The 25,455-nt window shown below is 49.3% G+C and overlaps 2 protein-coding genes across 3 annotated transcripts; one reads left to right on the plus strand and one right to left on the minus strand.

Annotated features, from left to right (window-relative positions):
• Window positions 1–3,178: 3,178 nt before the first annotated feature.
• MYOCOS (myocilin opposite strand) lies at window positions 3,179–6,050 on the plus strand. The gene is made up of 2 exons (XM_070590975.1): window positions 3,179–3,273; window positions 5,903–6,050. The coding sequence occupies exons 1-2, from the start codon at window positions 3,179–3,181 to the stop codon at window positions 6,048–6,050; spliced, it is 243 nt and encodes an 80-aa protein (XP_070447076.1).
• Window positions 6,051–9,729: 3,679 nt separating this feature from the next.
• Window positions 9,730–21,726, minus strand: MYOC (myocilin). 2 transcript variants are annotated; one of them, XM_070591771.1, is made up of 4 exons: window positions 21,681–21,726; window positions 19,651–20,374; window positions 12,388–12,513; window positions 9,730–11,108 (listed from the first exon to the last, which is right to left on the minus strand). In XM_070591771.1, exons 2-4 carry the CDS (start codon window positions 20,210–20,212, stop codon window positions 10,324–10,326), a joined length of 1,473 nt encoding a protein of 490 aa, XP_070447872.1. In that variant the 5' UTR covers window positions 20,213–20,374; window positions 21,681–21,726; the 3' UTR covers window positions 9,730–10,323. The 2 variants fall into 2 exon arrangements, with proteins under 2 accessions (XP_070447872.1, XP_070447871.1); XM_070591770.1 differs by lacking the exon at window positions 21,681–21,726 and having other exon boundaries at window positions 19,651–20,806.
• Window positions 21,727–25,455: the final 3,729 nt, after the last annotated feature.

Consider the following 25,455-nt stretch of genomic DNA (forward strand, 5'->3'; position numbering starts at 1 on the left):
TGGTGTGTAGGTGTGCACCCGGGGTCTGAACCTGCGAACCCCAGGCTGCTGAAGCAGAGCGTGTGAACTTAACCACTACACCACCAGGCCAGCCCTTTTTCCTGTTGTTTTAGAGAATATATGTTCTTGTTTTATTTTACCCACATATGTATTTTGCAAGTTAAAAAACGTGGTTAAATTCATGGACTTTAGTGCTGGATAGACCATGTTTGGCATCCCAGCTTTGTCACATGTTATCTCACAAATAACAGCTTCCTTCTATTGTGGTTTCGTTACAGTCAATGTAAAGAGATACAGACTCTCTTACTGCCAATTCACTTTATTCCCGGGGCCTCGTCTCACCTGTCTCAAAAGTGAACTTCGTATTTGGTTGTCGGGATTCAGAAACACATTCTGGATAAGGATGGAGCATCACAGGACGGCTTGTGTCGGAGGTAGGGATTTCTCCTGGGTTGTGCTGTTGTTAATCACTCCAGATACGTCTGAACGACAACAAACTCCCCAAGGGTTCCTTTCGAAAGCTCACACTTTGTTCTCCAAAGCCATTGGGCCAAACAGCAACCAACAAACACAAAACAGCCCATTTAAGAAATCAATACAGAGCCAGTCTTGATGACCTAGTGGTTAAAGTTTGGTGCTCACTGAGTTTGCTGCGGCGGCCCGGGTTCGCTTCCAGGATGCAGAACCACACCACCCAACTGCCAGGGGCCATGCTGTGGGGGCGGCTCACACAGAAGAACCAGAACGACTTACAACCATGAGTACAACCGCATACTGGGGCTTTGGGAGGGGAAAAAAATAAAGAGGAAGATTGGCAACAGATGTTAGCTCAGGGACAATCTTTCTCTGCAAAAAAAAAAAAAAAAGTCTCTCTCTCAAAGAAACAAAGAAATCAGTACAATCACTGTGTCTTTTCTGAAATTTACATGCAGTAATTGCTTCTGACATATTCAACACGAAGCAGAGTTTGTTTATACTTTGAAAACCCTTCACAACCGAGGCACTTGGGTAATCATATAGCTAATGGAACCAGATGGGAACACATGCTAGTGCAGATTCTCCTTCCATTTAGGGAAGTGTTGGGCTCCAGCTGTGAACTCAGCACTCTGCCAAGCCCTGGGATAGGCGGAGGGAAAAATAGGGCTCCTGCTTTTCAGAAGTAAATACACAGTAAAAAAAATTTTTTGAAAAATATATACAGCCATGCGCCACATAACAGCATTTCAGCCAACAACAGACTGCATGTAGGACGGTACTCCCACAAGACTAGCACCAGGTAGCCCAGGTGAATAATGGGCTACACCATCTACGTGTGTGTAAGTGCTCTCTGTGATGTTCGCATGACGATGAAGTCGCCTAACCACACATTTCTCAGAACGTATCTCCATTGTTAAGCGATACGTGGCTGTAATTGAGTTTCTGAGAAAAAACACTACTGGGCTCAATGCATATATTTAAACATGCATTTAAACATTTAAAGATGCAAACAGAAAAATAAGAAGGTAAAATTAGAGGCTTTTGCAAATATTCTCTCCACTCTCACAACTGCCCCAGGAGAAAGAGAGTATTGCTCTCTTTTACAGTCAGAAAAAGCAAGGCTCATCGAAGTAAAATCACTGCCCAAGACCACGTGGCTCGAAAGGGAGTCATGCAATCAACCAGCTCTTTTCATTTCAAAGCCAAGACACCTGCCGCCTCAGCACCAGGGCCGTGAATCCTCAGCGATGGTGATGGTGCTGGGAGGAGGTGTGTGCATGAATTCGCTCTTTGAAATGCAGTCAACAGATAAGAAGTCCAGATGTCATGTTTACCAGCATCTAAGTCAGGGCTTCCTCACTGCCCGTGTGGCAGGCCGCCCCGCCCCTGCTCTGCACTCAGACCCATCTTCTCCCTGCAGCATCTTTGGGGATTTCTCAGGGTCACTTCTTCAGGGAAAGATTACGTCAGCTGCTACCTCTAAGGGCACAAACCAATCCCATTAACTCAGGCTCCTGAGAGAGATTGATGCAGGAGGATAAAAGATGAAAGGGGAGGCTGTTGATGGTGGTGGTGGTTTTTTGGCCTTTTCCTTCTCTAGGAAGGTGGAGTAACTGATACGTGGGTACAGAGCCTGTAACAAGGGCATTTCTTCACAAGACCCTGAGCAGAAGCGTGGAAGGGACCTCATACTGAGCTGATCTGGAATCAGAAGGTAAGTCAGTTGGGCATCCTCCCGGGAACAAATCTTTCCAACTGGAAGATCAGGCGGGCAAGCTCAGGCCAATGCAATTCGTGCTCTAAGAACAGGAGTGTCACCTGGAGAGCGTGACCGGTGTCCAGGAGTGGAGACTCATCTCCTGTTGCTTTGGCAATGGCTTGGCTCTGCAGTAGAGCCTTTGAAGCGAGACAGACCCAGGTTCAGATTCTAGCTCTGTGCCCCCTGGGGAAGCCACCTAATTTCTCCACTTCTCAGTTTCTCCATTCATTCGATGGGGATCATCATACTTAGCTTGTAGAGTTACTGTGGTTGTCAAATAAGAAAATATAAAAGGACATCCCACAGTGTCCGGCACTAAACGGTGGCCACTGTTATTTTTATTATCAATATCAAGCCTCTAGTGTCCACGGTAGGTGTGTATCTGAACAAACAGCCTGGCCCCAAACCCCAGCTTGGTTTGTGTTCCTTTCCTGTTCTTTAGTAGGAAAGTGCTCCGGGAGGAAAGCTCTGTGTGTAACGGGTAGTGGTACCCATTACTGGCAAAACTGCATGGGACAGGGGCCAGCTGTGCAACCTGGAGAGAGACAGTTCACCTCTCTGGGTCTCTATTTCTTCAGCTGTTAGCGGGGGTAACCACAGCTGCCCTTGATTTCCGCATCACAGGATTGGAATAATAACGCCTGTCCTATCCACAAGTGTGGGGAGGACCTCACTCTCCCCCCCACAGCAGGTATTTGAGGAAATATCTGCCTCATGATGGTTGTGGGGCTGGGGCAGTGTGGGGCTGGGGCAGTGTGGGGCTGGGGCAGTGTGGGGCTGTAGGGAGGATTGAGAACATGGCAGTGAAAGTCCTCTGCAAACCACACCTTGCTGGACGCAGGTGGAGCCTTCCTCCGAAACCTGAAGCATGTGGCTGGCGCTTGTGTTTAGACTCACAGGTGCAGTGCCTCTAGACTCCTCGAGTCACCTGAGTGCAAGGCCATGGCTCAGCAGAGCCCCACAGGCAAGGGCATTGACCTCCCCATCAGAGACCTGGCCTTGGAGGTGACCAGGCGCAGATTCACCCTGACCACGAGGTACCCAAGCTCTCCTCTGGCTCCCTGGCGGGGTTGGGATGGAGCATGAACACCGATCCCCACCAAGCACCTGACACTGCAGCAGACACTGGTTTACAAATGTAAAGGCAGATTTTATGGATGAGAAAGCACTTTGTCACCCACTGTGGGAAACAGGCCCTTCTCATGTGGTCCTTCAACAGGCAGTGATGAGGGGGCTGCGATGAGCTCAGTGGCTCCTACCTGGGGCTGGGGATCACTTGATAACTGGATGGAAGTTCTGATGTACCCTCCCAGCATAGCAGTGCATGACCTTGCAAGCTTTGGGGACAGCATGGACTCCCTGAAGCTCGTCCTCAGCCCCAACTAGGCTGAGAGCTCCCCGCAGGCAGGCACTGTTTCTCTCCTTCTCCACTGCATGCCTGGTGACCAGGACTGTTCCAGCAGGATCTTAGGAAGAAGAGACCTTAGCAGCTTGTGTGGCCCGAGGAGAGGGTTTGCCTGTCACAGAGCAGGAAGCTGCCTGGGCTGCATGTGGGACTTCCAAAACTCCCCCACTGCCTGACACCTTCCCCTGATGGAAGGGTCAGCTGACAAAATACAAGACGCCTAGTTAAATCTGAATTTTAGAAAAACAAAGTTTTTTTGGCCTGTGTGTCTGTGCAATTTGTGATATACTTGTAGTAAAAATTAGTTGTTTATCTAAAATTCAAATTTAACAGGGCATTCTGTATTTTCATTTGCTAAATCTGGCGAGCCTACGATGGCCACTGTGGGATGCCTGTCCTCTCTCTGGTCTGAAATCCCCACATGCAGTTGGGTACCCAAGACATCCCATATATAACGGTGTATAAAGAAAACAGTAGGATTCCAGTTTATATTAAAACTGACCTCTGTTGAAACTGATGTCTGGCTAGATGCACCTCTTCTGTTCTGTGTCAGGAGGTCCTGTGGAGACGGAGACCTTCCTGGTGGGAGGGCGGGCGCTACAGACCAGAGGAAGGGAGTGGGGCTTCGTCACTCGCTTGCAGCGAATGCCAACACGTTGCAGTCTCCTCGTGTTGGTTAAGTGGATTTACAAGTTATGTTTTCTAATCTTAACGAGTGTAACCCTCAAAAGAGACCAGTGGCCTAAAAATTTCTGCCAGGAAACCTGGGTTGAAATAATTCTAATAATGCAAATATGAGTAAATAACAAATAGCGGCAGAGCTGACACTTTTGGTTTGAGTTCTTTGTCAGGTACAATATGAGCTTAAAAATAATGATTTTATTAAACCTGATAAGAAGTTAGCCAAGGGGCCGGCTCCGTGGCTGAGTGGTTAAGTTCACGTGCTCCACTGCAGCGGCCCAGGGTTCAGATCCTGGGTGTGGACATGGCACCGCTCGTCAGGCCACGTTGAGGCAGCGTCCCACATCCCACAACTAGAAGGACCTGCAGCTAAGATATACAACTATATATGGGGGGCGTTTGAGGAGACAAAGTAGGAAAAAAAAAAAAGATTGGCAACAGTTGTCAGCTCAGGTGCCAATCTTTAAAAAAAAAAAAAAGTTAGCCAAAAAATAAAAATAATTGATTTGAAATATGGACTTCCATCCAATATTGTTCACAATGCTTCTTGACCTTAGAGTTTATTGGGATGTAAGATATTAGTGAAACGATAAAAAGTTATGTACAATTTCTTAGTTAACATAGATATGGGAGTGTTGAAAACCTTTACTGATTGGGCACATGGCAAATTTGACACCACCAGTTTAGACCGTGAGAGTGGGCACTGTCCCAGGGGGCTGTGGTCACTGTGCTACCTCCAGCCAAGAAGGAAGAAACCTCACAATTCTGGGGCCTCTCCCAGCCCTCTCCCCATTAGCCGCTCCCCCTCACCCCACATCCCTTCAGCAACATTCGGGGTCAGCTCCGGCCGGGGATGCAGCCGTGAACTTGGGGTCAGGAGATCTGAGTTCGGATTTCAGTTCTGTCTTTCACTGGCCACACGACCCTTGTAAATCACCTTCTGTCTGGGCTTCCTCAGCTGCAAAACGCACTGTGAGGTGTGGCTGAGGGTTTGCATGTGGTTAGTTTCTAGTTCATTTTCGAAGTCCCTGGAACATAGTGGGTATTCAGAGAACAGTTAAATCTGAATCTTCGATCACATGACAGGCAGGTCCTAGCTCCTTGAAGGCAGGGTTTGCCCAGCCCCAAACAGGATGGGAACTCCCTGGGACACCCCAGCAGAAGGGGAGGAGAACCCGGCAGGCCGGGGCAGGGGGTAAACTAGTCAGAAGGAGAGATGAAGTGAGGCTAAGGCCAGAGAACCACTGGATTGCAAATGAAACTTTAAGAGAGAGCCTGCCCTAGGCTGAAACTATGGAGAGCTGGCTGGCGGGGTGGACCCCAGCTCCAGGGGTCCCATGGGACCAGTGGAGACAGTGGGACCTCTGAGAAGAGCTGACTTACAACTAAGTGTAAATAGAGCGCATCTCATTTTCGCCAGGTGACAGCTCTCTAGGCATGGGTAGATGAGTTAGGAAGGATGTCCTCCCAAATGTTAAGCGGTTCTCTTTAGGTGCTGGGGTCTGGAGAGTTTCTTTTTCTTCTTCTTTTTTTGAATCCCCTCTCTCTTTGAATAACATTCAATGTGCCTTTCCTCCCAGAGAAGAGATGTTTACCAAGAAAGGTGACGAAGCCCAGGAGATGCTCTCTGATTTGGATCTGGAGCAAGTGGGTCCTCCTGGCACAGAAGGCCCCGCGGTACCCCCACCCCCACCCCCTTCTCCAGCCGAGGACTCTGAGGTCTCTTAGCACGGAAAAACGTCAGTCATTTTGAAGTGAACTATTACATAAAACTCCAGAAAACAGTTTCTGTGAGGTCCTTAGGGTTGTCTTTGAAGACTGTTTGGAAGATCTTTGTCCTTTCTTTCCTATTTTTCTTCTCCTACAACCACTGTTGAGCATCGTTCATCCTCACTAAGGCACTTAGAGTGATCTTTGGTTCTCAGGCCAAGTCTCTGACATGTGTATATATCTGAACTTTAATTTACACCATGCTGTAGAACGCTCATGGTAGTCAGTTGTATTCGAATTAAAGAAAAAAAATTATCAGGCTTCAATGTTTGTTACTAAACCTGGGTTAGAGAAAGGTCCAGGTCTCCGTGGCTCTAAAGATTCGAGCTCCAGAGGACTCGGAGGAATTTGGGTTTTCCAAACTCGGCCTGGGACACGGCAGCCCTTTGTACCTGTTTGACTGAGCTGCACCCATCTCTCCTGTGCTGGGGCTAGGCTGCTTGCGTTTCACGTTTATGGACAATATTTTCCAAGTTTTCTTCTAGGAGATGTAAGTGAATTTCAAACTCTGTAACAGGAGAACCCGAACCTGAGACGCAGCGGGTGTAGAGTGACCTAGCTGGGGAGGAGAAGTGTGCTGTCAGATCCCACACTCAAGTCTCTTGTGGACCCCAAAGCGCCTCTAAGGACTTCCAGGCTCTTCTAGATAGTCTGAAAGCATAAAAAATGTGATCATTCAAACCCACACAGGGGGAATGTCCTTCGGTGCCATCTTCTCACCCACTTCTTCACAGAGCACTTATGAGTGTTCTCTCGCCAAACCTGCCCCTGAAATACGCTCAGGTACCCCTCCCCACACAGCCAGCAGGCTGTGCTATTGTGTGGAAGCCCACTTCCTGACTTAGGGTCTGCTGCAGCAGCATGGGGCAGGGGGAGTATGCACAGAGCACCTGTCCCTGCCAGCTGGGTGCTCAACATGCACACAACCTCATCCTCCGTCAGATGAGGAAATGAACCTGCACTGTCCAATAGGGTAGTCCCTGGCCACATGTGGCTACTTAAATTTAAATTCATTAAAATTAAATAAAATAGAAAATTCAGGTCCTCAGTTGTACTAGCCACATTTCAAGTGCTCAGTAGCTACATGTGGCTGGTGGCTGCCATGTTGGATGTTGCAGATATAGAACACAACCATCATTACAGAAGGCTCTATCAGACATGCTGCAACAGAGGTTACGTGACATGTCTAAGGTCACACAGCCAGTTAAGAATAGAATCAAGGAGGAGAAAGAGTAGGAAGGACTAACTCTTGTAGTTTTATTTCCAGTTGTTTCTGAGCAAGTTCCAGGATGTTTTCTCTGTTCATTCATTTGTTCAGACAGCATTATTGAGTACCTGCTATGTGAACTGGGCTCTGTCCTAGGGACATATCATTGAACAAAACAACCAATCCTTGGCCCCAGAGAATTTACATTCCAGTGGGAGAAGACTGACAAAAAGTATTACATACGATTTAAAAACAGTGAATTATATCATATGTCAGGAAATGATAAATGTAATGGAAAAGAAATTTTAAAATGATAAGACAGGGTAAGGAAGATTAGAAGTGGCAGAGGAAGCAGCAGGTCAGTTGAAATTTTAAATAGGATGGTCTGGGTAGGCCTCATTAGGCGACATTAGAGTAAAGACGTGAGGGCAGTGAAGGAGTCAGGTGTGTGGACATCTGGGGCAGAGAGAAGAGCTTGCAAAGGCCTGAAGACAAAAGTGTGCCTGGTGTATTCAAAGGAGGGCAAGGAGGCCAGTGGAGCTGGGCTGGAGCAGGGGGAAGGAGAGAACATTCTAGAAGATGAAGTCACAGTGATGGGGGAAGGAGGTAGGTCATGTGGGGCTTTGCAGTCTGACTTTGAATGAGATGGGAAGCCATGGAGGGTTTTCAGAAAAGGAGAGGCCTGCTCTGGCTTGTATTTCAGTGGGGTCACTGGCTGCTGGCTGGAGAATAGGCCATGCTGGGGAGGGAGCAGGATCGCTTCAGAGTCTATTGTAGTGATCCAGGAAAAAGATGACGCTAACTTGGACAAGTAGCAGTTTAGGGTGGTGAGATATGTGGTCAGATTCTGAATCTGTATTTGAAGATGGAACCAACAAAAGCCTCTGATGGACTGGATGTGGGGTTATGAGAGAGAGGAATAAAGAATGATTCTAAGATTTTTGGCCTGAGCAACTGGAAGGATGGAGTTTCCATCAGCTTCAAGAAGAGCAGATTTGGTGTGTCCAAGGCGGGTGGGGTAGGGAAACTCAGAAATTCTATTCTTGCTGGTTTGTTATGCCTAATAGACATTTAAATGGAGATGGCAAGTGGGCAAATGAATATATGACTCAAGTTCAGGAGCACTGTCTGGGCTGGAGCTAGAAACTGGGGGAGTCACCAGCATAGAGATGGCATTTAAAGCCATGATGCTAGAGGAGATCACCAGAGGAATGAGCAGACAGAGAAGAGACCCTAAACTGGGCCCAGGGGCACTTCAATCTTAAGATATTGGGCTATGTGATGGTTAATCTTATGTGTCAATTTGACTGGTCCTAGGGAGCCCAGATTAAACATCATCCTGGGTTGCCTTCGAGGGTATTTCCAGATGAAACTGGCATTTGAATGGGTGGACTCAGTGAAGCAGACTGCCCTCTCCCATGTGGGTGAGCATCATCCAATCCATTTAGGGCGTGAATAGAACACAAAAGGTGGAGGAAGGAGGAGCCTGCGCCTTTCGCGTCCTGCCCGCCCGCTTCCTTTTCTTGGCCTGGGTTTTACACCATCAGCTCCCCTGGTTCACAGGTCTTCAGATTTGGACTGAATTACACCACTAGCTTTCCTGGGCGTCCAGCTTGCAGACGGCAGACCGTGGGACCTCTCAGCCTCCATAATCACATGAGCCAATTCTTCATAATCTTTTTATATATTTTATCACTTCTGTTTCTCTGGAGAACCGTGACAAATACAGGCTAAAGGAAAGAACCAGCAAGAGAAACCAGGAAGGAGCAGTGAATGACGTAGGGGGATACTAACGTCCTGGAAGCTAAGTGAAGTGAGAGTTTTCGTCTTCCCTCTGTTCCTCCTTCATTCACCCTCTTCTTCCATCCCAAAGCCAGAAGCAGTAGCTGACGGAGGGAAAGAAAAGGAGCCAAGGGCAGGACTGTGCAAGCAGATTCACCTCACCTGTAGCGCGCTCTCACTGCTCATCTCATCCCCCAAAGGCGGCTCCTCACCTTCCGCTTCTCATTCAGCACCCGGCAGTGAAAGGTGCTTAGAAGGGGGAATGAGTTCATGCTTTCTGACTTCCGGGTTTTCTAGTCTTTAAGAGTCTGCTATCAGTGGGGTAGAACGGCAATCCCCAGTTGTAGGCTGAATTGTGGCCCCTCCCCCACTCACATGTTAAAATCCTAACACCCAGGACCTCAGAATGGGACTGTCTTTGGAGACAAGGCCTTTAAAGAGGTAATTAAACCAAAATGAGATCATTAGAGTGGGCTCTAATCCAATTTGACTGTTGTCCTTATAAAAGAGGAGATTAGGACACACACACACACACATACTACACACTTTAGCATCCCGCAATCACAGCTCCCAACCCAGAGGAATTATCCGAGCGTTGAGATCTGTACTGTTCTCAAAAACAAGGTGTCCCACAAAGTTCAGAGAGAATGCTGTATAAGATAATTTTATTTCACAGGACAAAGGTTATGAAATACCCAACTGGGCTCTCCCTGAAGCATTAGAAGTCACCCATGGCAAACCCATCTTACACACGTGCGGTGCTGCCACAAGAGCTGTCCCTCGTCCTTTAGAAGCGCTGGTTTTATTGTGGCTTATGGTAACCATGCGACATGCAAGAGCAGGGGGTGGCCCTAGATTCCACATGGCCACCTGTTTGTCCCAAACTTTTCTCCTCCAAACTTACCCTCTTCAGCCACTGACAGCTATTTATAAAAAGGCTTGTGGTTTTCATGAAGAAAACTACTATGTATTATAGCTTTTGCCCCAAATCACCAGAAAACATAAGCTGTTTTGGTTAAACATCTCTTTAAAAGCCGACAGAAGAAAATATCTATTGTGAACCTGTTTAAATGCCCAGATTGCTGTTCCCGGCCAGTCAGACATGGTGACAATGCACATTCTTCTGGATTAATGAAAGCTTGGAAAGCAGGGAAAAGCAACATGGCTTTGGCTGGCTGGCTCTCCCTCGGGAGCCCGGACCCTCACCTCCTCCTGCCTTTTCTGACACAGCCTGGCTGCTCTTCACATCTTGGAGAGCTTGATGTCGTAGGTGACCATGTTGAAGTTGTCCCAGGCAAAGAGCTTCTTCTCCAGGGGGTTGTAGTCAATCATGCTGCTGTACTTGTACCGGTTCTTGAACGGGACAGCCAGGGCCTTGCTGCTCCCCGTGCCTGTGTCATACGCAAAGTTGACGGTAGCATCCGGTGATGAGTAGCTGCTGACGGTGTACAAGGTGCCGCAGATGATGAAGGCGTTGGCCACCGACTGCTTACGGATGTTAGTCTCCCAGGTTTGTTCAAGTTCCAGATTCTCGGGGTTCAGTTTGGAGAGGACGATGGCGCCCTTGGCCTCCTCGGTGCTGTAGATGACCCAGAGGCCTGTCTCATCCACAGCCAGGTCAATGTCCGTGTAGCCGCCCCATGAATATGGGAACTGGCCGTGGTAGCCGGCTCCCGGTAGTTCCTTCTCCGCCCTCACTGTCTCGGTGTTCAGCTCATACCTGACCACCGTTCTGGACTCGGCCGCCTGGAAATAGAGGCTCCCGGCGTAGACCACGGCGCCGGTGCTCTCCAGCGGCCGGGGCAGCACGTGCACCTTGGAAGGGTAGCCCCGCAGGAACTGGCTGAGGAGCTCGTACTCGAAAACCTGGCGGATGTCGGGGCCGACGGTGTCGATTCTCCACGTGGTCTCCCGGGTGGAGGGGTGCGCGGGCTGGGGGTCTCTCATCCACACGCCGTACTTGCCCGTGATTGTTTCCGCTGTTCTTAGAGTGAGAGGCTCTCCCACCCAAACGAGCTCTCCACATCCTGGTGAATTCAAAATAGACAAAACACAGAACACTTGTCCACCATCTTTCCACGACGTGGAAGCGTGGCAGAGGCAGCAGAAGCGAGAACCCCAGGGACAGACCGTCTGGGTTTAAATCCGGGCTTTACCACCCCCTGGGGGTGTGACTTTGACGCTTAGCTCTCTAAGCCTCGGTTTCCTGATTTGTAAAAAAGGGGATAATAATAGTGTTTGGGGTAGTAGGGCTGTTGTAAGTTTTAAATGTAATGATACCTGTTGAGTGCTTGGTAGGGAGTAAATGCCCAGTCAATGTTTGTGATCAATATGTGATATGAACTGAGCTTCCAGCCGTATCAGCTGTAAGGGTGAGGGCTGCACAGAGAAAACTTCAAACTGTATTTGTCATATTTGACTGCAGCTGCAGGGGGCCCGTGGGGGTTCATTAGATGACTCTCTCTGACTGTCATGTCTGATTTATTTCATTATTTTAAAAAATGAGACAAAAATCAAGTCATGATAATAATCGCTATAAAACAAAGGTTTTATATTTATATTTATAAAGGTTTTCCTAACCAATGGACCACATATTTCAGCATCATTTTAATACCACAAAACCTAAATATAATTTTAAAAATGTAATAAAGAGATGGTTGAAAATGTAGATTTAGGTGAATCATAACAAATCTCTGTACTTGAATGGGCCCCTTCCATTTCCCTATGGAAGGTGGAACCTCTTTGCTGCTCCCAGCTCAGGGCGTCATATTTTGAATATTTCAAAACTCCCCATCCCCATGCTGCCCTTCAGGGCTAGCAATAATTGTCAGTACCATGCATGGATGGTCACAGTTTCTGAGAACCACAGGCTTCCTCCTAAAGTCTGGCTTTCAGGGAACGCTTTGGAGGGGGACAATTGTACTTTTCCTAAGTACCCCCAATTCAGAAAAGATAGCTTTAGCGACAACCTGTGTGCTGAGATGGTGCATGGTGTCCATCTGGCCCTCAGATAAAGATATGAAGGATGTGCTGACAAATGTAACTTTTCAGGTGTAATCAGTTCTATACAACAAGTGAGTAGGTGAAATGGGCATCTTCCCCAGCCCTCTCTGATAAGATACAGGCCAACTTCCTGCCGGCATGCCCTAGAAAGGGGGTCTGTTCCTCTCCCCCTCCCTGTCTCTGCTCCCAGGGAAGTTACCTGTCCTGCCCCCAACTCCCAGGGTGGGCTGACCGACTCTGACACAGAGCTAGACACGGATAAAGACCACGTGGGTACAAGAGAGAAAAGAGCTAACTTCATACCAGCGTCTCCCTCTTCACTCCTGGGCACGCCTGATGGACTCTCCTTCAAACGTTCAGAAGCACGGACCTCAGTTAACTCTGACTTTAGCTCCTGGAATGCCACGTTCTCCAAATTCCATCGAGAAACTGCGTTAAAAGAAAGAGACAAAATTGTACTGGTAGGAAAAACCACCCATGATGGATGATGTTGAGGATGGCATTTAAATGGGCTTCCAAAGAAATGATGATGTTTGAAATTTGTTTAAAGATAATAAACGGGGGCAGGGAGGAGGGGAAGAGGAAATAAGATTGGATACGCTGACAACGGTCAGAGCTGGGTGATGGGTATGTTGGGGTTCATGTTGTTCTCTCTACTTTTGTGAACGTTTGAAAAATTCCGTAATAAAAAGCTCACAAATAAATTGCATAGCAATGTGCCTAGCACAGAGTAAGGTAGTCAAAATACAATAAAGTGAGCTTGTACACAGTTGAAAGAATTCCCACTGGAAGGTCGATTTATGAGTAGGTGAGCTGTGATTCAGGGATATTGGAGAGGTCCTTAGCATCTTCTGGGATGCCCGAAATTCAACAATTAACAATTCCCCACATGACTTACATTTTGCTTTCCTTGTCACAATGCAAATTTTCCTGTAAGAGGTAAGGTCTTAAGCTTTACATGCTCTGTTGAAATATCCTGTCAGATCCCTTTCTGACCAGTTTTGGACAAGGAAGAGAGTGTGCAGGATTCCTATGGGAATTTAGGGGGGGTTGAGCCATGGAGAAGGGAAGAGGTGTGGGTCACATTGGTGAGATTAAGTCATCACAGTGTGTCACACATGGCTCCTTTGGCTTGGGATTATGGTCAGATGGCAGTCCTGGAATACAAGGAAAAAGAAGAGCCACAAGGAACAGGTTTAGTTGTTTTAAAATGAAGGTTTGATGATGATTTAAGTTTGATGAGGCCAACACATCAGGAGACGATTGCCACTGAAAAGACAGTTTGTTATACTCACTGATCCCAAGAGGAGGGGCACACCACCCCACAGGGGGCCACAAGGGGAAGCACCAGGGTGGGTCAGGGAGAGGGGAAGCGTGGGCAAGAGCCTTTATCGTGGTTTCCGTGGGAAGGAACGCGTGAAACAGCGGAAGCAGCTTTAGCATTGGCTACTTTGAATAATCTGGGCAGGCTATGGGGCATAGAGCTGTCCCCATTTGTCTGGTACCTGGCCTGGGATGATCAGGGCAGGGGAACCGTGGCCTGAGTGTGAAAGCCCAGTAGTGAGGGGGGTGCAGGGTGGGCTCGGGATGGATGGGTTTGCACGTGAAAGGCGTGCTGCAGGGGCGTCCTGTGCTCCCTCCAGGAGCCGAACCGGCTGACGCCGCGAGGGGCGGTCCCACCAATGGTTGCAGGCCCAGAGGTCAAAGCGGCCGAATAAAAAGGCATGCTTACTACACGGGCCTCTGCTCTTGCTGACCCGCTCGATCAGTTCTCCGCCCCTGGAGATGACCTGGCTCCCAGCCCGGGTTCCCAGGTGTGCAGGACAGCGCGGAGGGCGGCCGATGTGACGCCTGAGGCTGGGTCCTGGCTGGGCAATTTCTCAAGATCGGGTCGTCGAGCAAGCTCCCCAAGGGAAGCTGTTTTCCTTTCCTTAGAGCATCGCAGACTATTCCTCAGGATAATCCAAACTTCTTAATTGTTTCAATTAATTCTCAGAATACAGGAGCTGGTTTCAGGCAACGTGAGAGAGAGAGAAATACTGCAGTGGCATCTAGAGAGTGCCCTCGCCACACCCCAGCTGCCTGCCCTTCAGGTTAAAATCCTGGCACCAAAATACTGAAAAACAGCTTCTCTGTGAAAAGAGATGATTAACAGGTAATTAGAGCTCTTTCCACATTTCAAAGCAGTTTCACATAAACTATTTATGTGATCTGGTGCCTTCACAAGTTTCAGAGAAATAGAATAGGCTTTAGGACTGCAGTCTGCACCTAATTTAATTATTGCCACCACTTAAGTGCTCCTAGGAGCCAGGTACTGTGCTAGGCGATTAATACCGTGACCTCTATTCCACATAGCCCTGAAAGGGAACTATTATCTTCGTTTTGCGGATGAGGAAACAGGCTCAGAGAGGGTAGGTAACTTGCCCCAGGTCACGCAGCTGGTAAGGGGTGGGACTAGGGCTTGAACCCGTGTCTCCGAAGGCCAGGGCAGTTGTGGACCTTCCCCACCCTGTAGTGGGGAGATGTGTCAGTTACAAAGTCATTGCCTCTCAGTGCCAAATACACCTTTCTAGACGTACTCTCTGGAAAACCAGGCGTTGCTCCTCTGAAACGAGCCCGGGGTGAAGCTCTCTCGGGAGGGGGCGCCGGAGGACTGGTGGTAGGGCGGTGGTCCCCGCGGGCCGGCTGGACAGGCTGCGTGAGGGCCTCCCGGGGAGCCCCGGCCCAGCACCATCCGTCCGTGACCTCGCCGCCTCCGCCCGGCCGCAGCCCTTCGGCAGCCTCTGCCTGGCCCCTTTGCGCCGCGCCCCCGCCGCGCGCCCCCGGCCCCCGGGCGAGCAGCCCCCGTCCACACCCCCGCTCTCGGGGCGGCTGGGCCCCGCCCTTGGCGTCTGTCCTTGCTGCAGGGCCAACCTCAGCCCTAGCTGCTCGTCCATCTTAGTGAATAAAGAGAAATGAAACGTCCCGGACCTAACCTGCTGTGTGCTCTCTGGCTCCGGATGGCACCGGACTGCCACCAGGTGCCGCTCGGCCCCTGGGGAGCGACCAGCTCCCGGAGCGGAGCTCACATCCCAGCGGCTTGCTCAGCACGCAGCTCCCAGGCTGCGCCCCGCTACCCCCACCCCGAGCCCGGCCTGCCTGCCAGGCTCCCTCCCGCACCGCCCAGGAGGAGGCCCACCGGCCCCGGTGCCACCCCCGGCCCCAGGACTCTGAGCAGGGGCCCTTCACCTCCTGGCGCGCTCTCTCTCTCTCTCTCTCCCCCGCCACCCCCCGCCCGTCACTTTTTGCACGAACTATGCCTTATGCGCTTTCTTCGGAGTAAACAAGAACCACAGTAAGACCTAATGTCAAGGAATGGCTTCCAGAAGGACTGAAGGCCAGTTGGCAGGTGGGCTGGTTGGATTACAAGCCTGCTGGCCTCTTCTTGGTTGTGTCAGCCAGGAGCATCTGGCAATGGCCGGACTCCCAGAGTAAAGCTGTCTGGAATGAGGACCAAAGCCTGAGGGAGAGGATGTGAGACCCAAAGGCAGGGGAGCAGTTGTGTGAAGGGGACTGATCTGGGCCAGACGTGGTAGCTTCCTGGTTCAGTCCTGCCGTGTACCAGCTGTGTGACTTTGGGCAAGTTGCTCAAACTCTCTGAGCCTCAGTGTTCTTAGCTCAAACTATAAATGAAACGATTCTCAATAAAGAAGTGTCAAAACTAAAATTTCTCTGGAATGTTTCAAAATCACTCACATTTCCTTCTGTATGTGGGGGAAAACAAAAAGAGGTTATGAGCATATGAAGGACTATATTGTATCAGACAGTTACATATTTTCAAGGGCTTTTATATGTTTGTTTCTATTAAAATTCAGCCCTTCTGTGGTTGAAAGGTTCATGTCTATGACAAAATTCTGGAAATTTTCTGCATGCTCTGCCCTATCTCCCTTACTTGTGATTTATAGACTCACATTCTAGAGAGCTTAATCTACAGGCTGAACTTATTAACTCACTTACATACCTTTGTATATATAAACACATACTGGCAAATGACATTGTAATGATTTTTGTGGTTCTTTCCCATCACTGCCCGAAAAGTTAGGTCAATATTATATAAATGAAGAGGATGAAGAAAAAGAAGAGTGGAGACGTAATTACAGGTTGTCGCCAACCCTCTAGGAAAGTGAAGATTAGCCGGCAGACTGTGGTCCCGGCGCGGCTCCAACACGCACTGTCTCTAGCATCAGCGCGTGCTGTAGAGATGTTATGTACGTGCCGGTGTTTTGATCTTGAACGATATTTTAAAACGATAGTGGCGCTCAAGCAAAGGAAGCCCTTTCTAGCTACAATCCAGGCACCCTGCTGGACGCTTCCTTATGTCACTTCCAAGGCATAATCACCCCCATGGGGGATTTTTGTCCCCATCCTGCAGGTGAGGAAGCAAAGTCTGCGGTGCTTGTGTTGAACATCTCTGGTGCCTTCCTGTGCATCCTGCACACCTTTTTCCAGCCATTGCTGTGGCGACCTGCCTCGTGCAGGTGTCCCTGCTGGGACCTCACCTCCACTGCTCTGCCTCAGCTTCTCTGACTCTGCAAGAAGCAGCCTGGAGCCCATCTCTGTGCATCGTGGAAGGGGTGACCCTCAGCCAGCAGAGTATGGGCTCCGTGGATAAACGCCCCCTTTCTCTGCCACATGTTACACAGATCTTCAGAAGGTCCTGGTGGGCATGAGCCTCCGCTCCCCACCGTGGTGACCCACTGGAGAAGCCCCCCACCTCCGTGTTGGCTCTCCTTCCTTCCCTGTCTCACTGTCCCCACCTCTCCCCCTGGGATCGGGCCCATATAAACCACTGGCCACAGGCCCTCGCCCCAGGCCCTGCTCTCCAGGAGGACCAGTCCCAAGCAGAGGCACAATGAAGCAGAGTGTGCAGCTTCTCCCGTGACACCAATAACCAACTTGGGTTACCTTTTAGTAATCTGTATATTTTTTTACTTTGAGCTAATTTAAAAGGTTTACAGGCATTTCACTACAAAACTTTATATATATATCTTATCTCAACTCATACATACACACACAGACGTACAAACAAGTGACTTCTGTAATTCTAAGATTTTTTTCTATGTAACAGTGACATGGTGAAGACAGTGGCAGTGAGAATTTGAATTATAGGTGGTGTAAGGAAAAGTCCAGGCCTCTCCTTTGTTCCCTCAGCCCCACAAGCCCTCACTGGCCCCTCAGTTACTGTGTGAAGCACACCCACGCTTAGATTCCAGCCACCCCAAATACCCCTTTACCCGCAACTCTGGGACCTCAAAGCAGACCTTTTGTTTCAACATTTCTTTCCCTGTTGTTTAAATGTCACTCTTCTGTCTTTTATCTTTAGGTTCTATAAAGTGCAGGTCGGTCACCCCAGAGCCATGAAGGGCACTGAACCTCAGGTGGAGGGGCCTGAATTCTGGCCCTGGCTTGGCCACCAGCTGGTGAGGTGACTACGGACCAGCTGAGTAACCTCTCTGGGCCTCAGTTTCCACATCTGCATGAATGAGCCAGGGATGTCGGATACCCTCTAGCCCCTTCTTCCAGCTCTACATTCTTGTACTAATGTGATTTCCTGCTCATGAAAACCCCACTGCTGGAAAGAGCTTCCAACTCCGGAGGTCACTATACCGGCCTGTTGTCCTTATTTCAAAAGTGGAGCAGCTGGAAAGGACACAAAGGAATAGAAAATGAGAGAACACATCTCATAAATTCCCAAAGACTTGTTAAGTGGCCACATGACAATAAAAGAATAAAACATTGCCTCTATTTTCACACACACGGGGGTTTTTGTAGAGAATGTTACTTCGTTTAGTTAGCAGTCTGAAATGAGTAATGCCTCATAACGCTTCTATTAATAACGATGCCTTCCTTTGCGCTCAGAGACTCGGGGTCAACAAGTCCCACCTCTCCTACTGGTCAGCTGTGCAACCTGGGCCGCTCAGCGTCTTCGGACCTTAATTTCCTTTGTTGTAAAATTTAAAATTGGATCTCTTCCAACTCTAGCAATAGAGGATTTTTAAAAATCCTTTACATCTTAGAGTTATTTCATTTGAACCCCGCAAAAATGATTACTCACAGTAAGAATTTCATTGCCATGTTATGGATAAGAAATCAAGGTGCAGGGGTTCGCTGACTTGCCCAAGGCCACACGCAGGCACTGACTCTGGGGTTTCAGTCTCACACCTGTGCAGACCTTCCTTTCACATAGAAAAACTTTGTAGAAAGCAGTTTCCCATCACTTTATCTGGAAGATTTTCAAACCTTTAGAAAAGTTGAAAGAATGGTACAATAAACCCCATGTGCTGTTCGTTTAGATCCCCCAGTTGTTAATAGTCTGCCACATTGGTTTTATCTCTCTTACTCTCACTCTCTATATATTTACAGTCTTTGCTGAACTATTTGAAAACAAACTGCAGCCACTCGGACACCTCACTCCTAAGTACCTGAGTATGTATCTCCTTAGAGCAAGGACATTCTTCACAACCACAATACCCCATCGCACCCAAGAAATTGAACATCAATTAATAACGTAATCTAATCAGTCCATATTCAAACACCCTCAGTGATTGCAAAGCTGCCCCTTCAAGCTTTTGTCCCCTGGATGCAGGAGCCAAGCCAGGCGAGCCGCATTTGGTCACCATGTCTCTTTAGTGTCCTTTTATCTAGATTAAGCACCTCCCCCCCGCCATTTCTTTCTTTCTTGACAGTGAGATCTTTGAAGAGTCTGGGTAATTGTCCCACAACTGGATTTACTTGCTTGTTTCCTCACAATTAGAAAACTCATTAAACAATGAATATTTGGAAGTACAACATTCACAAAAAGTGACACAAATACTGTCTTCCCAACCAATGGAGAGAGTGTGCCCCTCCCTGGGCGCACGCGCACGGACTCACCCCAGTGGGAGCCAGGATGAACGGAAGAGCACCTCAGTGGGCAAAGCCCCCTCAAGGAGTTGTCTGGTGACCTAAAAGCAGAGGTTCCAGATCCGACAAAGAGCAGGAAAACTTCCACAACGGCATGTTGAGGGAACTGACAAGGAGTTACCGCCTCTTTATTTTGCCAAAGAAGGGCTTTTAAACAACAAGCAAACAAACCCACCACCTGTCATCATTTCATTCGTCTATTGTTATTTCACAAATAGAAGTCATTTTTAGCACCAAAGGTAGAAATCACAACCTCCAAACAAAGTTTCACAAAAGGATAGTTTTCTAAAAAGGACAGTTGGCATCTGTCTGCTACCATATCCATATTGACCATATACATACGCATCTCACCTGGTCCTTATAGTTCTTCTTTTGCTAGGGCAGTGTGAGAACTTTGTCCTGGCTGGGCCAAGAACTCAGAACCACTAACCTCAACAGAACTCTCAGAAGGGAAGTTACTAGCAATGCATGGAAGTGATTGCTTTGCCCTCCTCAGCTCATCGGCCTCCCGCTGCTTGCCCTATCTCTGGGAGAAAGGAAGGCCAGGCCTGGGCCAACTGTAACAGGTCACCATGAACCATGTCACCTTCTGGACTCAGGGGCCCCTCCTCCCCCCATTCTTACCTTCCCTGGAGCCTGGCAGCATGTCCTGAGAGGAGCTGTGGGCCTGGGGACACTGGTCTCTTCTCAGCCTTGCCACCTCCTGGCTGCTGCTTTCCAGCCTCCTGGCCAGATCCTCCTTCTCTGCCCCCAGACGCCTCTTCTCTTCCTCCAGGGCTGACTTGTCGCGGAGGAGGTTGCTGTAGGCTGTCTCCAGCTCCCTTGTCTGGGTTTCCAGCTGGTCTCGCTCCCTCCTCAGGGTGTCCAGCTCCCTCTGCAGTCCCTCCTGGGTCTCCAAGGGCCCAGCAGCCTGGTCCGAGGTCAACCGGTGGACGAGACCCTCCAGGGAGCTGAGCCGGGCTTTGATGGACTCCAGGTCTGCACGCTGGGTGCTGCTGTCTCTCTGCAGGTCCTGGATGGCTGACACAGCCTGGCCCTCCTCGGGGCAGCTGGACTCACTGGGGCTGGCCACACTGAAGGTGTACTGGCATCGGCCACTCCGGTCGTTGGCCTTCCGGAGCTGGGCTGTCCTGGCCCCCACCTCCCACGCCAGACAGGCCAGAAGCAGCAGCTGGACAGCCGGCATCTTGGGCCTGCAGCTGCAGCAACGTGCACGGAAGCCCTCAGTGCAGAGGCTGGGCGAGGCTCCTTCTGGAAAGCTCTTCTATGCTGCGAGGTGTCTGGGTGGGTGGCCCTGCCGGCTTATGCCCCAGCTCCACAGAGGTTTATATCTACTGGGGAGCCAGCCCTGCGTGGGGGGAGAAAGACGTGGCCACGTGAGGCCGGGTGGGGCTATGCACAGGGGGGTTGTTTTCACACTGCAAATAAGATTCTCAGAAAATAACCTTCCAGAAGTCTGTTTTGAATTTCTTTTAAGAAAAGAATGTCCCCACTTTATGCACCCCACATCTCCATAATAGTCCCTGTATCCCCACTGCATTTGGCACACACACTAACAGGTGTCTACCTCATCCAGCACGACTGCTTGTGTGTCGATTTCAACAAGGATTTATTTCTAGTTTATCTTTCCATCTACTCTGCAAACTTGGTTGAGGACCTGCCCTGTGTCAGGCACTGTGCTAGGAAGTAGGATACAGACATGCCTAAGACACAAAACCTCTGTCGCTGTAGCAGTGACAGAGACACATAACGGGCCGCAAGAACACAAGGGCAGAATGCCGCCAGGCTTCAGGGAACAGCAGTCCTTGGAAGTGTTGGAAGCAGAACTCTTCCCTGGCTCCTAGCTTCAAACAAGTGTGGGTGTGTCTTTGGGAGACCTTCCCAATTCCAGTCTAGCATCTCAGGCGTCAACACCGACGTTAGCCTCAAGATCAGTTCTTACCATGCGCGTGCCATGACCCCCACTGACAAAACCTGTGGAACCCTTCTCAGGAAGATGTTTTCAAATGTAAACAATATATAGGATTACAAAGGAAACACATATGTTGAAATATAATTATCAAAATATTAAAAATTTTGAAATATATATGTCCTTTACTAACACGTAAAAACAAGGTTTAGGGGCTGGCTTGGTGGTGTAGTGGTTAAGTTTATGCACTCCACTTTGGCGGCCCCGGGTTCACAAGTTTGGATCCCGGATGCAGACATGGCACCACTCGTTAAGCCACGCTGTCGCGGTGTCCCACGTAAAATAGAGGAAGATTGACACAGAGGTTAGCTCAGGGACAATCTCTCCCCGCCCACACACACACACACACACACAAAAATTACAGAGTCTAGCAGGGGTTATAATTTCAAAGTAGTTCTGAGTGTAAACACTATCTCATGGTCTCTGCAACAATTGGGATGGAAAGTAAGATGTCTGTGATTTCTGCTGGTGGTGACTAATACAACTTTGGATTTTTGGCTGTATCCATAATGGAATAAAATGTTAATCCTCAATTTTAGTTAAAGGGTGGTGAAAACAAAGATGTGCTTTTTCCCCCATCCAAATTCACAGGCTTTCTGGGCCCTAGGTTAATAATCCCTGCTTTACATTAATCAGCCCAAAGGGAAAAACAAACAAACAAACAAAAACAACTGAAAAAACTCACCAAACATACGAAGAACTGTGGAAAGTCCATGGAAATGAGAGCGTGTGCCTCGACCTCATCAGGAAGTTCTAAATAACGTTTGCCCCTGAGCAAGTGCACGTCATCTGGCACCAGCAACATCGCCAATATCTGTGAAGTAAATATTTCAGATGTGGCCCCACAGTCTCACCTCGAGATCTGGAAAACAGAACACATTTTGCTCTAAAGAGTCTGTTCTTATTTGATTGGTTCTAAAGTTAGACCTGAACCTGAGACATTTACAAATGGGTGTCTGTTTACAGCTGACTGAAAGGTGCTGTTCTCAGTTCCTGAATCAGATGATAAACGTTATCGAAGTGATTTTTTTTTAAATATCTTATCGTCAGTAAGAACTAGGTTTAAGTCTGTCTGGCTTTACCCTTAGGAATGTTTTCTTTCTGTTAAAAGGATTAAGGTAGTTCCTGGGCTGCCAACGCCAGGGAGGAAGAGAGTTTCAGATGAAGAGAAATGGGTGTAATCTTCCTGCCTGCAGTTTGCAGGATTACTGAGCTCATAAAGGAAGAAGACAGGACCCGAAGTCAGGTCCTCTGCCTCCCCCTGAACTGATGTCCTTCCACGGCACAGCACGGCCCCATATAATCCAGGAGCACGTGCTCGATAGTTCCTCTGGCTTCTCCAGTCATTCCCACTGCCCTCTAATGAATCTTTGCCTCTTTCGCTCATTCTCAGCCCCTCACTTCTTCCTCATCTCCCTAAGCTGTAGGCCAGTCCATGGCAGGAGCAGTCACTGTTGAGCCACGTGGGTGCTGGTCAGCGGTGAAGAGTGTAACAATCCCTGCCATGTTCTCTTGGTCCAGCCCAGTGCTTTTGTTGTTTGTTTTGTTTTGTTTTGGTGAAGAAGATTGGCTCTGAGCTCACATCTGTGCCAATCCTCCTCTGTTTTGTATGTGGGATGCCGCCACAGAATGGCTTGATGAGTGCTGTGTAGGTCTGCACCCAGGCTCCGAACCCACGAACCCCGGGCCGCCGAAGTGGAAGGGGAACTCAACCGCTATGCCACTGGGCAGCCCCCAGTCCCGCCTAGTTTTTGAACTACAGGCGAAATCTTCCACCGGTCATTCTCAATGTTCTTTACAGTTCCTGGCAAGTGCCATTGTATATATGTAGGGACAGAAAATGTGGCCGTTTGGTTGACTGAGCTTTCCTCAGTCACTGTGGTTCCCCATCATTTCGTCCCCCTGGAGCCTAGTGTGATCCGACGGATCAAGCTCCCACGTTCTGCCTTCCTTCTCCGACTGACCTCCACCACCCGGCTGCACCTCAGCTGCATGACTCTGCCTGCTGCCGCGCACCTCTCAGCATCTCCCTCTCAGAGCCTTCGTGGAATGCTAGAGCCGCAAGGGCACTTGCAGAAGAGAAAACTAAGGCCCAGAGGAGAGGGATTTGCCCAGCGTCACACAGCAAACGAGAGGCAGAACAAGAAAGAAAACTGAGGTTGCCCGATTCTGAGTTTTCCCACCTTCTTGCATAAGCCGAGTCTACCCAGGTGCCCAGTGGCTGCTCGAGACACACGAAAGACTCCAGTCACCTCTTCCAGGAACTGATGCTCCGGGAAATGAGCTAGCTTCCTATATTCCCATTGAATAAAGGTCTTCAGTGAAGGAAAACTCATGCACACCCTTGAGTTTCTACAGAGATTTTATGAAACTACCGCCTAGAAAAATAGAATTTTTCTCCTAAAAACAGAGAAAAGGGCTCACTGGAAGACACAGGAAACTCCCAGCCCAGGAAACAGCAGTAAACATCTGGTCAGCTTCTGCCTGCCCTTTTTACCTTCCTGCCTTTCAGGACCCGCTCTGCGCCAGCGCCCCCACTCCCTGTGGTTCCCCCCTCCTGGAATTCTCCTGGACAGAGACCCCTTTCCCTTTGAGGAAACAATGTCCACTCCAGATTCGCTGTTAGACTGTGTTCCATCACCATTTCCTTTCTGGAGCCTGAAGCCAGGGAGTCTCCAGCTCAGTTGCTCCTGGCAGCCAGGAAGATGCTCATGGGTGTGTCGGGCCCACCGCAGAGTTATGCTTGGTATTGGAGCCGGCAGGGCAGGCGCTGGCCGGGGCCTCCCGGGCAAGATGGAGGCAGCAGGGGGCTAGGGAGGCCGTGTTATGAAGGAACATCAGTTATGCAATTCGGTTCGAGGTTGTGTTTATTTCCATTCTTTTAGCGCTGGGTTAAGCTGCTTGACTACTGACGTTCTGCATTTCTTCCAGGAGACACTGCCACCTCCACGAAGGTAGGGCTGTGACGGCTTTGCTCGCCATTTTGTCCCCCGTGTCTGGCAGAGGTATGTGCTCAAAAATTTTCAGTGGATGCTTGTATACATACATAATTCAAGCAGAAATAGAAAACAAAAGGGCCCTAAGGAGTGAGAACCCAGCCAGCAGTGGCCCCATCTTCTAGGCTGCTCAGGACACCCTGGGCCCCTCCCTGGGGCTGCCTGCAGGCCTCTCCCAGCTGGAGAGGAAACCTTTGCTGGGGGCACACTCCCCTCCCCCAAAGGCACATGCAGATGGCCCCAAAGGGGATTATTTTGTGTGGACCTTGTTTTCACTACGGATGAGGAGGCTTACTGCGAAGTGTGGTGTGTTAAGTGGTAATTTAACAGCATGAAAATGGGGACCAGGGAAGGGACTGCTGAGAACGAGCCGTCTTGACCAGGGGAGCTCATGGCACCGTCCTCCACCCTGCAGCTTTCATCTGTTTCTTTGCGGATTCATCATTCAAATGATTTCCTTTTAAGCACCTACTATGTGCTAAGGGCTGTGGAGCATACACAGATGTGTGAGACAAGACCTCACAGTCAAGGACCTCTTAGGCTGTAGCACTGCATGCAGCTGTTGGAGTAACCTAAGTGCTGGAGAAGTCGAGGCAATGGGAAAGGCTTCAGAGGGGAAGTGCGCTTTGTGATGAGACTGAAGGAGATGGCATGTTAACAGCGGCTGAGGCACTTGGGCTGTAGACTTGGTTACAGGTCTGCCTTGTGTTCTTGATGTTTAGGTTGTGCCTAACGACAAGGCATGCAGAATCACTTTCAGGTTAAACACATCTATTTTCTTTGTTGCTGCCTCCCACCCCGCTTTGGCCCAAAGCAGGAGGGAAGGTGGGGTCTTAAGCCAGAGAGACTTGTCCAAACTCTTCCATCCAGCGCTGGTCCAGAGGTTGTCCAGTGCTGTCCAGATAGGAGCTGGAAGTGGGCACTGGGGCATCCTCTTCCCGCTGGGATTGAGAGAGAGACTTCCAAGGGCAGGACCCAGCAGCTGCAGACCCATGATGCAGCCTGTAGTACAGCCGGGAGCGTGTCCCTGCCCCAGAGGAAGGCTTTCACGAGGCCTGAATGGGTATGGCCGCAGCCCTCTCAGTGGGGTCCCGAGAGCTCCAGGCGTCCTCTAGCATCTAATTAAAGTCAACCACACTTAAATCATCAAGTGATGTTGTTGGCAAATTTTGGCCTGCAGATTCTACCACTAGCCCCATGAACATCCCACGACACCTTGTTATATGGCATATTTAGCTGATTTTCTTCCAGCTATTGAGAAGTAGGACTTCCACAGGTCATTGGGGAGGTATGGAGATATGAAATGAAGCAGGGAAAGTAAAAGTGAAATCCCTTCAAAAGACTAAAAAATAGCCCATTTTGAAAGAGAGTCTCAGGCCTGTGTGAAGATGGCCGCCCTAGATGAGGCCTGAAGAGCCAGGGTTGCAAGGGCAGGGATTTCAAATGATCCCTAACCCATCAGAA

The sequence above is a fragment of the Equus przewalskii genome, chromosome 23, assembly GCF_037783145.1.
Source record: "Equus przewalskii isolate Varuska chromosome 23, EquPr2, whole genome shotgun sequence".
NCBI lineage: Eukaryota > Metazoa > Chordata > Mammalia > Perissodactyla > Equidae > Equus > Equus przewalskii.